At 23.9% G+C, this 13,088-nt stretch overlaps 2 protein-coding genes across 8 annotated transcripts in view; both read left to right on the forward strand.

Annotated features, from left to right (window-relative positions):
• Positions 1 to 3,655, forward strand: part of LOC122717101 (adenylate cyclase type 6) — an 89,441-nt gene extending 85,786 nt beyond the window's left edge. The window contains exons 19-22 of the mRNA XM_043940840.1: positions 66 to 204; positions 852 to 1,071; positions 2,016 to 2,164; positions 2,738 to 3,655. Of these exons, the coding sequence (XP_043796775.1) occupies positions 66 to 204; positions 852 to 1,071; positions 2,016 to 2,164; positions 2,738 to 3,064 (835 nt within the window). The 3' untranslated portion in view covers positions 3,065 to 3,655. The remainder of the gene's footprint in view (positions 1 to 65; positions 205 to 851; positions 1,072 to 2,015; positions 2,165 to 2,737) is intronic.
• Positions 3,656 to 7,671: 4,016 nt separating this feature from the next.
• Positions 7,672 to 13,019, forward strand: LOC122717103 (thymic stromal cotransporter homolog). Of its 7 annotated transcripts, none has more exons than XM_043940845.1 (9): positions 7,672 to 7,810; positions 9,079 to 9,266; positions 9,818 to 10,045; positions 10,495 to 10,846; positions 10,999 to 11,394; positions 11,871 to 12,008; positions 12,179 to 12,262; positions 12,567 to 12,723; positions 12,812 to 13,019. In XM_043940845.1, the coding sequence occupies exons 2-9, from the start codon at positions 9,255 to 9,257 to the stop codon at positions 12,882 to 12,884; spliced, it is 1,440 nt and encodes a 479-aa protein (XP_043796780.1). In that variant the 5' UTR covers positions 7,672 to 7,810; positions 9,079 to 9,254; the 3' UTR covers positions 12,885 to 13,019. The 7 variants fall into 7 exon arrangements, with proteins under 7 accessions (XP_043796780.1, XP_043796786.1, XP_043796785.1 ...); XM_043940850.1 differs by having other exon boundaries at positions 7,681 to 7,828; positions 9,158 to 9,266; XM_043940846.1 differs by having other exon boundaries at positions 7,686 to 7,828.
• The last annotated feature ends 69 nt before the right edge of the window (positions 13,020 to 13,088 follow it).

The following is a 13,088-nucleotide window of genomic DNA, read 5'->3' on the forward strand; positions in this document are numbered from 1 at the left end:
TTATGAATGGATGAATAATTTGTTAAATAATTTATTCGATGAACTTTATTGATAAATATACGCAGACTGGACTTTCTATGGAAACTCCAAGCTACGGAGGAGAAAGAGGAAATGGAACATTTGAAGGCCTATAATCAAAAACTACTGGCGAACATACTTCCGGAACATGTAGCAGCCCACTTCCTGTCTACGGTTAATTCAGACGTAAGAAAATTAACAAAAATACTTTTATATGATACTCTTTCTCAAAGCTATTAATAACATTGCAAAGAAATAAAAAATATTGACCGATATTCCAAATATTCTGATCTTTATATACAAATTCATTTTTAATAAAAATGAAAAATAAAAATGAAGATTTGAAACTAATTTCGCAATTAATAATTTATTATTCTTATTTTACAAATGAGATCACGTAAAACAATTTTCCTCTAAATTGAGGTCGATTAAATTATTCCTCTCTTTTCCAAAATTTTCAATCAATCGATTTAAATAATTCCAATAACATTGAAATTCCTTTCTTTTAAAATTTTCTCTTCTATAAACTTCCAATCCGACCAATTCATCAAAATAATCCTCGACATTATTCAAATGCCTTTCTTTTCATAGCAAAGCCTATCAAATTATCTCTTCCAATCAATTCAATTTATTTAAACAATCCTCAACTACCAATCGTTCAAATTATTTCTTTTCGTCTCTCTCAAATCCTCGAAAATTTCGTTCCAAAAACTTCCGATCGGTCTTTTCCTATCCGGAAAAAATCTGTAAAAAATCAAAGATTCCGTAATATCCTTAATTAGATCGCGTCGTTTCATCGCCGTTCATTCTTCCACGAAATTAACATTTTCCAGGAACTGTACCACGAACAATGCGACTTCGTTTGCATAATGTTCGCCTCGATACCAAACTTTTCGGAGTTCTACGTAGAATTGGAGGCGAATAACGAGGGTGTCGAGTGTCTCAGACTCTTGAACGAGATCATAGCCGATTTTGACGAGTTGCTCGCCGAGGAGCCGTACAAATACATCGAGAAGATCAAGAGTACGGGGGCCACGTACATGGCTGCATCCGGTAAGCCATCAACTTCCTTTTTCACCCCATATTATATTCAACGAGGCGCTGATTAAAATTCGCCACGTCTGTTCTCCTGTGTATATGTGTACAAACCGTTTCTCCCATTATTTTCCATATTTCGTCAACGAAGGGCCATTTTTCTTTTCTTGAAAAAAGAAAAAAAATTTTTATCCTTTTTCGGTTGTTATTTCTTTGTAATCTCTCTTGTAATTTTTATCTCTCCCTTCCGGGAATTTTCGTTTCTTTTTCGTCCGCGTAGTTCCGCGCTTATCTTTTTCGAAAAAGTTGTGGATCTTCTTGTGTTGGAAATTCTTGGAAATATCTTTTAAAGTAATTTTTTTGAAAAAGAAAAATTGAGAATTTATAAGCAATATTTTTTTTTTATATAATTACTTCTTCTTTTCTTTTTTTTTTTTTTTGATAATGTTGAATTATCTTTTAGAAAGAGAATTTTTGAAATAATAATTCTTAAATTCATTTCCTCGATCATATCTTTCAAATTTTATTTTATTTCCGAAGAATAGATTAACACGTATCAATTGATTTATACTCAATAATTTGACTATATTATTGTGTTTATGTACTTAATATTTAATAACATATCCATATTGACGTGTTCCTATTGAATCACGTAGAATGATTAACTGGTGATTTCGTTTCCCTATCCGTTCGAATGATTTATTAAATCAAACAATTTACGTAAATTAATTACGAAGCTTTATATTGTTCAATGACCAATAATGTCCAAACAATGTCTGAAAATTTTACAAGAATAATTCACTCGTTATTATTACATTTCTTTTAATAGATAATTTTAATTCTCTCCTTACTCAATATTATGTTGAAATAATTTTTATTTTTCCCAAGAAGTCGAGTTTTCTCGTTTTCTTCCGAAAGATAGTTAATTTCAAAAGTGAATTTTTCTACCATTCTTTTCGCAGGTTTGACGAAAAGCACCTGCGACATGAAAGATTACAAACACGTGACTGCGATGGCGGACTACGCTCTGAGGATACGCGAACAGCTGGCTTCCGTTAATGAGCACAGCTTTAACAACTTCCGGTTGCGTGTGGGCATCAATATTGGACCGGTAACGTCAATCAATTTTCGACTAGCTTTTACAATATTCACGAAAGCGCCTTATTTGACCCGAACTAGACGAGAGAAGATAAAATACACTTTGGTATTTGGTGAGAAGTAAATTCAATTCTGGAAAAATTAAAAATTTTAAACTCGAAAATATTCAATATTTCCGATACAGTGAAGTATTAGAACACGATGATATCCTTTTTCTTCTTAATTTTCTAATATTCAAATAACTTGTAATAATTATAATAATTTTGTTCCCTCCGTGTAAAGAAAAATTTAAATACATTATTTATTTATAGATATATAAAATACTTTCTTTCAAAAATACTTTTACATAGAATTTAAACGAGTGTTTCGAATTTACATTAATATTAACAAAATTTAACAGAATATTCTTTTTTGAAATAATTAATAAATAAATTAATAATTAATTTTTTAAATAATTAATAAACATAGAATGTTAATAAACGAATCTTTTGGACCTATATAATATAATATTGAAACAATTTAATAAAATATTTTTTTTAAAAATAGAATTCTAATAATAAATGAATCTTTTTGTTTTTTCGTGTAGGTGGTTGCCGGAGTGATAGGCGCCCGGAAGCCGCAATACGACATTTGGGGTAACGCGGTGAACGTGGCCTCGAGGATGGAGTCTACGGGCGTGTTGGATGGAATTCAGGTCACCCAAGAGGTTCGAGACATCCTGATCGCGAAAGGATATCCGCTCACTTGTCGTGGTACCATCCAAGTGAAAGGAAAGGGTAGCATGGTCACCTATTTCCTCGACGGTCCTCGTGATCCAACCAAGGCGAGCATCCTCAACGATATCAACGAGGAGAGAATAACTTCTGTCAATAATTTCAATCTGGATGGCTCAGTGTCGACGAAGAAGACTTGATCTATAGCTGGGTCAACGTTGCTGTGAAACAATCCTTCGAGATGAGAAGCGGATCGAGAGAAAATTCTATTGCGTGCGCAATATTTTTCAAGGCACCTAGATCATTTGAAAACTGTTACAAGGGAAAAAATGAAGAGGAAGATTTGAAGATACGAGCAGTTATTATTTTAGTAGTAGACGTTACGTTATCTATTTGTAAAAAATAATCTCGAGAACAATTTTCGAGAGTTTTATTCTCAAAAACTTGTACTTTGCACCTTCGAATTTTTGACAACTCGTTTCGTCGATGTTACGTTTTCATTGACACGTTCAAATCGGAGGAAATAGTGTTAGAATAATCATATACGTTCTACAAATGTTCATATGTTCGTGAAAATATATTTTGAGGATCGATTCTAGAGATCAAAGTACAAAAGTTGGTGTACAGAAATGTCAATTGAAGTTTATTGAAGTTAAATTAAAAGCAATTGAATTTGCGTTAAATGAACTGAGATATCTCTGTCACGCTATTGTGTCGTTATATTTTTATTTCGCTTCATCTAGCGCAACTTTAATTCCTTATAACTTAGATAAATTAGTCTCGACATTTTCATATATTTTCATATATTTCAATTTTTATATTTATTTATCTCTAAAATCGATTCTTCAAAAATATTCCATGAATATATTAACACTTCCTATATTTTGTCAGATAATTATTATTTGTCTTTTTTTTTTATTGATAAATATTTTGAAAGAAATGCAATGAATTTAAGAAAAAAAATTGGTTGTCAACGAAATTGGTTGTCTGTGATTCAAAGGCAATTTGATTTGGAAAATCTGATTTATTGGAAGCGTGGAAGAGAGAAATATTCGATTGTTTCTTTCTTTGTCTCACGACCGCCGACTGCCGTCCTTAATGCGGTTCAATCGATCTCCAAAACTCGTCGATTAGTCATAAGTTAGAAACGCAAACGGAAAATCGTGTAAACTCGGATATTTCCGTATCTCCCTATTTTGGGAAAAGATGACTTGTACTTAAAGTCGTATCTCGCTATTCTATGTGTGATTAGATGTTTCGATTCTATTCCGGGGAATAATCTTTGAAAGCTGACAGCAAGACTAATTTTTTAATTTAATATTTATAAACTATTTTAACTATTTTAATTCGGTTTTATAATGAAAATTTATGAATAATGAATAACAATTTTAAATATGAATAAAAAAATAAAGATGTCAATTCAGAATTATATTAAATTATATTAAATTATATAAATTTTCTAATAAAGATATAATAAAATAAAAAATAAGTCTATATAAATATAATTTCCAAAATTCAAAAATTCGAATTTTTGAAATTTTTATGAAAAAAAATGTGACAATCGTAAAATAAATATTAAAAATAAAATGAATTAACATGAAATTGGAGATATAGGATAACAGTCTGGCTGTTAGCTTATGCACATTCTTCTAGTCAATAACGAGAGATTAATATGAGAAGCTCGATACAACGAAACCGTGGTTGGATTTTTAATATAGAAATTTCGTTCAAAAAACGAAACGGGACCACGGCAAGTTTATAGGAATTAAAGACAAGAATGAATGAGAGAAAAAATGGAGACGCGAGAAACTATTGAAGGAAAAGAGAAAAAAAGACTCGCTATTTTTACATTTCTCTTTTTTTTAATCTTGTTTCGTCGACGAAATGCGTCGATTAATGAGTTTTTTAATCACATGTAAGAAAAGAATCATATACATACATATATATATATATATATATATATACATATATGTATGTGTATATTCTTTTTAAATATTTTAGATAAGATAATACACGCGTTTCTGCACAGTGCGATTCGGTCTAATAGTAGATAGTGTCTATCGACTAAACAATGCCGCGTATGGTTGCATAATACGTTCTAAGCAACCAAAACTGTGTTCTATACATATGTATATCAATACCGTATTGCTTCATTGTTTCATAATCTTCTTTTGATTCAATGACAAATGTGATTTCTTTATGTTCAATATTATTTGTAAATATAAATACGATACGTTCATTATATAATATTTAGCCTCTTATAATTTAAAATTTTAAATCTTTAGAAATTTAAGTGATTTTGAATAAAATTTTTCTTAAATTTTTATTGATACTAATTCTGATAATTAAAAAACATATTATAACTTAAGATATTTGTATCATTATTTTCATCATATATTGATAAATATTTATAAAAATTCATAATTATATTTTGAGAAATATTTTCATTTTTCTCAAAAATTTTTAAATTCTAATATTATGTTTTTTTTTTCTATTTTTAAATAAAATGTATTACATTTATTATGATTTTTGTCAAATATATCTAACATATTATCATGTTTTTCGAGTTATTAAATTCATTTAAATATCAAAAAATATTCATTAATATTGTCATTGATATATTGTATCATTCATGATTTTTATTTCCAAATTCTTTATCTGTTTTGATATTTTATGTATAATTACATATGTAAAATTATTTTTTATTTATTTCATTGACTACATACGTCGTAATATCGTGTATACAGAATAAATCAAAAAACATGTCGCAAGTAATTTTTCCACGATATACATTTATTACGAGATAATTCCTAATGAACGAAAATTATAATTATAAATAATAACGAAGATTATAATTATAAATAAATCACTCGATAAAATAAATGTTTTGACATACGTAATCAATAAAGTAATGAAAAATCAGAACCTGGTGCAATAATAAAACTAGTAGAAATTAGATCAGAATGAATAAGATCTAGTATTTTTCGTATCTATTTTTTTTTTTCTTTTGAAATTCAATTTTCTTATCTCAATTTCAATGACAAATTTTTATAATTTGCCAATTTTTATAATTTTTAATAAATATTATATACATATGATATCGTAATTTTATTTTTTGAATAAAATAATATTTAAAAATATTATTGCAACGGGTTTGATTTATTGTAAAGATAAATTTAGAAATGAATTAATCGTTCTAATGTTTATCGCGATGAATGTGTAACTTTCCAAAGAGTCTTATTAGTCATTGAAATTCATCTCGAGCTAATAGAGCGAGCCTATAATGAATGTTTCCTCATCACAAAGAAATACATATTTTAATGTTGCTGGCAGGTCCAGCTATGTTGATAAATGTTAATCGACGTTACGATCGAACCGACCGCGGGCCATCGTTCGATAGATTAAAACAAGATATCGTTTTACAGATGCTTTTACAAAAAATTTCAAAAATTTGTATGTAATCGTTTTTTATTTTAATCGATAAATTTAAAGATATTAGAATATACATACGCACAATTTTATTTTTATTAAAGTGTTGAAATTTATTATGGTATTAAAGTAGAAATTTCTTGTTCTATGAAAGCATCTGTAATATAAAATTAAAAGAAAAAAAAATCATATCAAGTCTAATTATAAGTGTATAAGCCTAACTAAGATGTCTTAGCTTTCTAGAGATAAAGTGTATCATATAAATGAAATATTGCTGTTATGACTGGTGTTGTAGAAATTCTTCGTCAAAGCACTTGAAAAAAAAAAAAAATTCCAAAAAATAGGAAAATAAAAAAAAAAAAAAAGATCAAAAAATTGTTCTTTGTAGAATTTTAACAAATGAAATTTTAATAGAACACAATTTGTAATAGAAAATTCTTTTTCGAACTTTTCTGCAATACTCGTCCTATAATGGCACTGGAAACCAGTCAATTTGAGGATTTCATCAGATTTACGGATAATCATTATACTTCCTCTTTCGTGTAATTTCTTAATGGCCTAAACGCAAAACCTAAGTCCATAATGAATATTATTGTAGTTATTACTTGCGCGATGTGATTTGCCAGGAATAACATGAAATAAATTTTTATTAAAAAATCAATCAGTTTATTTTGTTTAATTTTGTTATATTGAAAAATTATTATTATTAATTTTATTATATGAGAAATTGATTCTATTTATAGATTAGAATTAATATGGAATAATTAGACTATGAGAGAAAAATTTTATATATCCAGTTGATTATAAAAAAATATAAAACGAAAGAATATCTTTTAAATATTTCTAATATATTAAAAAAATTTTAAAGAAATAAAAAAAAAATTTTTTTTCTTTAATCATAATAATGAAAATTATCAAGTAACAAAAAAAGTTGTGTTAACGTAATATTGATATGTAATATAAATATATATACATGTATATATATATATATATATTTTTATCATTTATCAAAAAAGTCTTTTGAAATATAATTTTTTATGATATAATATCAAAAAAAAAAATTGTAAAAATTTATAAATAAATAATTCTTTTCTAGAATCTATTATTACAATTATTAAATATAATATTATTTTTTAAAATTTTAAAATTTAAGTTAATTTTAAGATTATTAAGTTAGTTTTAAATTAATTTTAAAACTAAAACCAAATTTTAAATCTCTTCTATACAATATATAGTGAATGAAAACTAGAAATTTTTGTCAAATTTCCTATTATAATCATTTAGAGCTATTTAAATCTTAAATGTTGGTATCTCTGCTGCATGATCGATAATGTTGTTCTTTTGGAAGGATATGTAACACGTGTATCGTGTTAGTACTATTTGTGTGATGTAACGAGAAGTTATGTTTCTCTTCTAATCTTGATATGATTGTAAAAATATTATTTTTTATTAATTAGTGTTTCTATTGTGACTTCATTATGTAACCGGACGACTAAATTGATTGATGGCTAACACACGTGAGAAAGCAAATTCATGTATATATGTATATATATTGCATGTATGCTATGTTATATTAAGAATCAATGTTAACAGAACATTGAATTTTTTTTGTCATTTGATTTTTGTTTTTTATTTATTCATTATGATTGATTTGAATGATATTTTGAAGATGCTTAATTTTTTTGTCGTCATTTAGATTTCTATATAGATGTCAATATTTATAATTAAAATTGATAATATAATAATTTATCTAAAGCATAATATATTTCTTTTATCTTAAGAAAATAGTGTTTTATGCTCTTAATATGTATTATATTTTTAAATTGTAATTTTTATTATAATTTACATTTTATTATTTGCATTTATATTTCACTATTTAATTTTTAATAAATTAATTGCAAAAATATTAAAAATAATTTTTAAGATAAGAAAGATTCTATTATTTGAGCAAAAATTTTGTTTATTATTTTAATTTTTTTAATATGTTTTTAATATATATAATAATATGTTTTTAATATATTAAAATAATAATTTTTAATATAATAATATATTAATTTTTTTTGCTCGGTATTATTATATGTTATTATATCAATATTTATTTACTTATTATATGTTATTACATTTCGATATATAGATAGAGATTTTAAAATTTTATTTCTAATCAAATTTTTTAGATCATCGTAATATGAAAAAATTAGATTTGAATTGACATAAATTTTATAAAATAAACATTAAGCTAATAATAATCATACTAATTGACCGATTTGTTCAATAAATTATATAATATTGTATCAAAATTATTTTGTATAAATTTAATTAGTGTATGTTTTAATATGAAAAAAAAAAGAAATAATATGTAATGTTAATTGCATCAATAATACAACATAATGAATACGCAAATTACGCTTATCACGAATGTTTACTGTTTCCATCAGAAATTGTTTTTGTTTAACTAATTCTATTATTTGCTTAACTGTTATCAATTAGCATTTTTTTTTATCTGTATTTTACATTTTGAATATACTTTTGAATGTACTATATGTTTTTTTCAACTTATATATTAAAATATTTCTAATTAATTTGAAACTTTATTGTAATAATATTATATAATATTAGATAATATTATCATAAGTTATTATTATTAAAAAAGGAATTCATAACTATATTTTTATCATAAAAAATTATTGAAATGAAGAGTAATTGCTAAAAAAAAAAAATCATTATTAATAGTTAATAAAAAACAAATTTTTAATAATATTCATTTTTCTAAAGAAAATTTTTTTAGCACAATTTTCAGAGTTTAATCTGAGTTGCAATCTGAGAATGGAATTTTAACATAAAATTATAAGCATTATTTTATTTAGCTAACGTAAGATAATGATTACGTGACAAAATCTATGGGCATAAAAAGATTTAAAAGAATTTTCATAATCTAATTTTATTATAAAATAAACAACAATTATGGAAAACGAGGTAAACAAATTAGCAATAGTTTTAGAATTATTATTTTCTTTTTCTATTTTTTATTTTATAATTTTTTTTTTATTTTTGTATTTATTTTTTTATTTTTTTGTTTTTTAAAGAAATACAAAATTATTTTAACTTTTTTTTTACTATTATTACATATGAATAGTAATAAATATAATATATAATATATTATTTTTAATTCTTTAAAATAATTATTTAGTGTTATTAAGTTGTATGTTAAATAACTATATTAAATATAATTGTTCATTTAAATAGAGCATAAAGAATAATATTGATTAATTTATGCATATGCATGTAAATATTGTTTGCGTAATATCGCGATAATAATTTTATATAATTAAAATAAATTCACGAAAATATTTACATATTTCTAAATTATATATCCTACTTTTCTAAATTATTATTTTATGAAATATTTTAATTCGTTTTTTTTATTATATATTATTACATATTATATAATATAATAATAATAAAAAAATGAATTTTCTTTTTATGATCAATTTATTAAAAAAAAATAATTTTGCAATTTTTTACAGTTAAGACTAAACGAAAATGAAAGCGACAAAAAATGGAAAAAATTCTTCGAATGGATAAAAAATGTATCGGTGGAACCAACAATGTGGTTGTTCATGATGGCCTTCATGATCACATCAGTAGTGGAACAGGCTTTTTTTGTTTATAAATCTTGTCGAGTCGATCATGGTTATTCGGAAAAAATTTGTTCGAATCTGAACGACAATGAGACTATAAAAACTGCAGTACAGGTAATAAAATATTTAAAAAAAAATTCTCGAAAAAATATGAGATGAAGATAACAATATAATTGTATAATTAATGATATTATCTGCTCGATAATTAAAATAAACAAAAAAAAATTTCTAAAAGATAAAAATTTTTGAATGATATGGAATTTTATTGATATTTTTGAATATAATATTTTAATTAGAATATTTTTATAGAATTTTTGTTTTTCCAAAATAATTTCAATCTGCAATTAATATCATAATAAAGATAATTACAGAAAATAAATAATAAAGAAAGAAACGAAGAAAGTATAGTAATATAGAGAAAATATATTAATAAAATAAAAAAAAATATATAAATAATAATAAAACTTATAATAAGAAAAGTATTGAAAATTATATCTATATATATTTGAAACTTAAAATTATATAATTGAATAAAAAAAATTTAAATTAAAAATTGGAAACAGCTCACAGTCTCAAATTTTCATCAATGGAATAACATAGCAGGCCATGTAGTTCCTATAATATTAGCCTTTTTTTATGGTAACTGGAGTGATCGTCGAGGTAGAAAATTACCATTAATAATGGGACTATTAGGAAAATTCATCTATTCTTTTATGATTGTGATCAATTCCATGATGGACACATGGAATCTAAATACTGTTGTATATTTTGCAACTCTGCCCATGGGAATGTTGGGAGGAGATGTGGTCATTTTTGGAAGTTGTTTCGCATACATATCAGATATATCATCTATTCAACAAAGAACTCTGAGAATTACTATTTTAGATGTGATTTATCTTAGTACTATGCCAACTGGTAAATAAAATTTTATTTATAATTAAAGTTTTGGAAAAATATAATAGATATAATGACTTTTATAAAATGAGTTAATAAAAAATAAGTAATTATTATACAAATATTAAGGAGTATGTATAAATATAAGATAAGTGATTTAAATTCCATTTCAGGTGTGGCTTTGGGTTCCTATATCTATACTAATGTGGTCAACAAATCCTACACAATCATGTTTATCATAAATGCTTCTCTTCTATTTCTAGCTATTTTATATTCATTGATTAAGCTAAAATGGCAAACATTGCCTCAGCAACAAGTACTAATGGGTACTAATCTATTAACTGATTTTTTTGACAAAAAACATATAATAGCAACTATAAAAACAGTGATAAAGACTAGGCCAAATCATGGAAAACTTCACTTGTTGTTTCTATTGATCATCATGATGTTATATGTTTTCCAAAGAGATGAAAAACCTATGAGTTTTCTATATACTCAATTAAAATTTAAGTGGGATGTGAACACATATAGCAATTTTAGAACATTCCAATCAAGTACTTTTGTCTTAGGTCAGTTTCTGAAAAATTTGATCTCAATGACAATTTATGATGAATATTAGATTTATTCAAAACAAATTAGTAACTTTCTTTTAAAGATAAATGTTATTATTATTAAGATAATTCAGAAATTAAAATAAAGAAAATATTCAATATTCATATTTTAGTATTTTAAAAATAGAAAAAATAGAAAATTCTCAGAAAATAAAAATTATATAATTATAAGAATTAATTATAAGAAATACAGATTTTTTTTATAATGACTATAAAATTTTTGAAGCGATTAAAAATTACGATGTCATAGGTTAGATTATATCATATTTTATGCATAAAAAAAAACAAATCTTGAACTAATTCATATTTTCTATTATTTTAGTGAAAGCAGAAATTACTAGTTACAGAAGAACTTTCACTAATAATAATATCTTTGAGAAATAATTATTAAGTAATTACGATATTATATTGACGTAACTGTATCTTTATTTCAGCGATGTTAATCGGCGTACCAATTATGAGTAAACTAATGAAAATCAGAGATACTATAATCGTGACTATTGGAGCCATTGCTCATGCTTCTGGAAGAATAATATTTGCATTGGCAAAAATACCAGAATTATTCTACGTTGGTAATTAAATTATATAATTATATATATAAATTATTAATTAAAAATAACTAATTTTACTTAAGTAATTTTATTCTTTAATATAATAAAAAAAATTTTTAAAATTTTAGAAATAGATTATAAAATATAATTAATCAATTTAATTTCAAATTTATAAAAAAGTTTTATTTCAGGTGCTGGTGTAGCTGCATTAGGACCAATAGTAGCACCAGTTTTGAGATCAATGACCTCAAAACTTGTAACAATAGAAGAACGAGGTATATTATGTTCTTTTGAAATTAACAATTTTCTTCAAGTTATACAAATTTCCTTATATATATAAAATTCAATTATAATTTAATTTATTATTTTTTTTAATAACCGCAATTTTTCTAAATTTTAATTTTCCAAGTAATTGTTACAATAATATACGATTTTAACAATTTTTTAATTATATATTTTTACATAAAAATTCTGATAATAAAATTCTGATGATAAAATTTTCTAATAATAATATCTTCATAAAATATTATTACAATAATTTTTTAAATTATAAATTATAACTTTTCAAATAATTCATAGGAAAAATATTTGCCATTCTATCAGTCTGTGATAATGCAGTACCTTTATTCAGCAGCATATTATATTCTCAACTATATAATGCAACTATAAACTCAGCACCTAGCTCAATTTATTGGCTGACATTTATCACTCAAATATTTGTTCTATTTCTTATTTTGTAAGTAAATTATATAGGAAATATAAAAAAAATTATCAAACTAAATTTCAATTATCAATTTATTAGTTTAATTTCAATTATCTTTCAGAATAATTCACTTTTCTATAAAAAATAGAAGTGATCAATATGTAGATGATGTAGATGATGAAATCAACAATTAACTTGGATCTACTATATAGAAAAATTTATTATTTACTATATAGAAATATTTTTTGAAGAAGAATATAATTAAAATGTTATAAAATAAAAAATTTTTTAATTTTTTAAATTATGTTAATGTTATATGATTAATATCATATTTTATTATTAAAAAATCGTATAAATGCAATAAATTTTATATAATTTTAAGCAATGCGTATAAAATG

The sequence above is a fragment of the Apis laboriosa genome, unplaced genomic scaffold (assembly GCF_014066325.1).
Source record: "Apis laboriosa isolate Shangri-la unplaced genomic scaffold, ASM1406632v1 scaffold4_cov146, whole genome shotgun sequence".
Lineage (NCBI taxonomy): Eukaryota > Metazoa > Arthropoda > Insecta > Hymenoptera > Apidae > Apis > Apis laboriosa.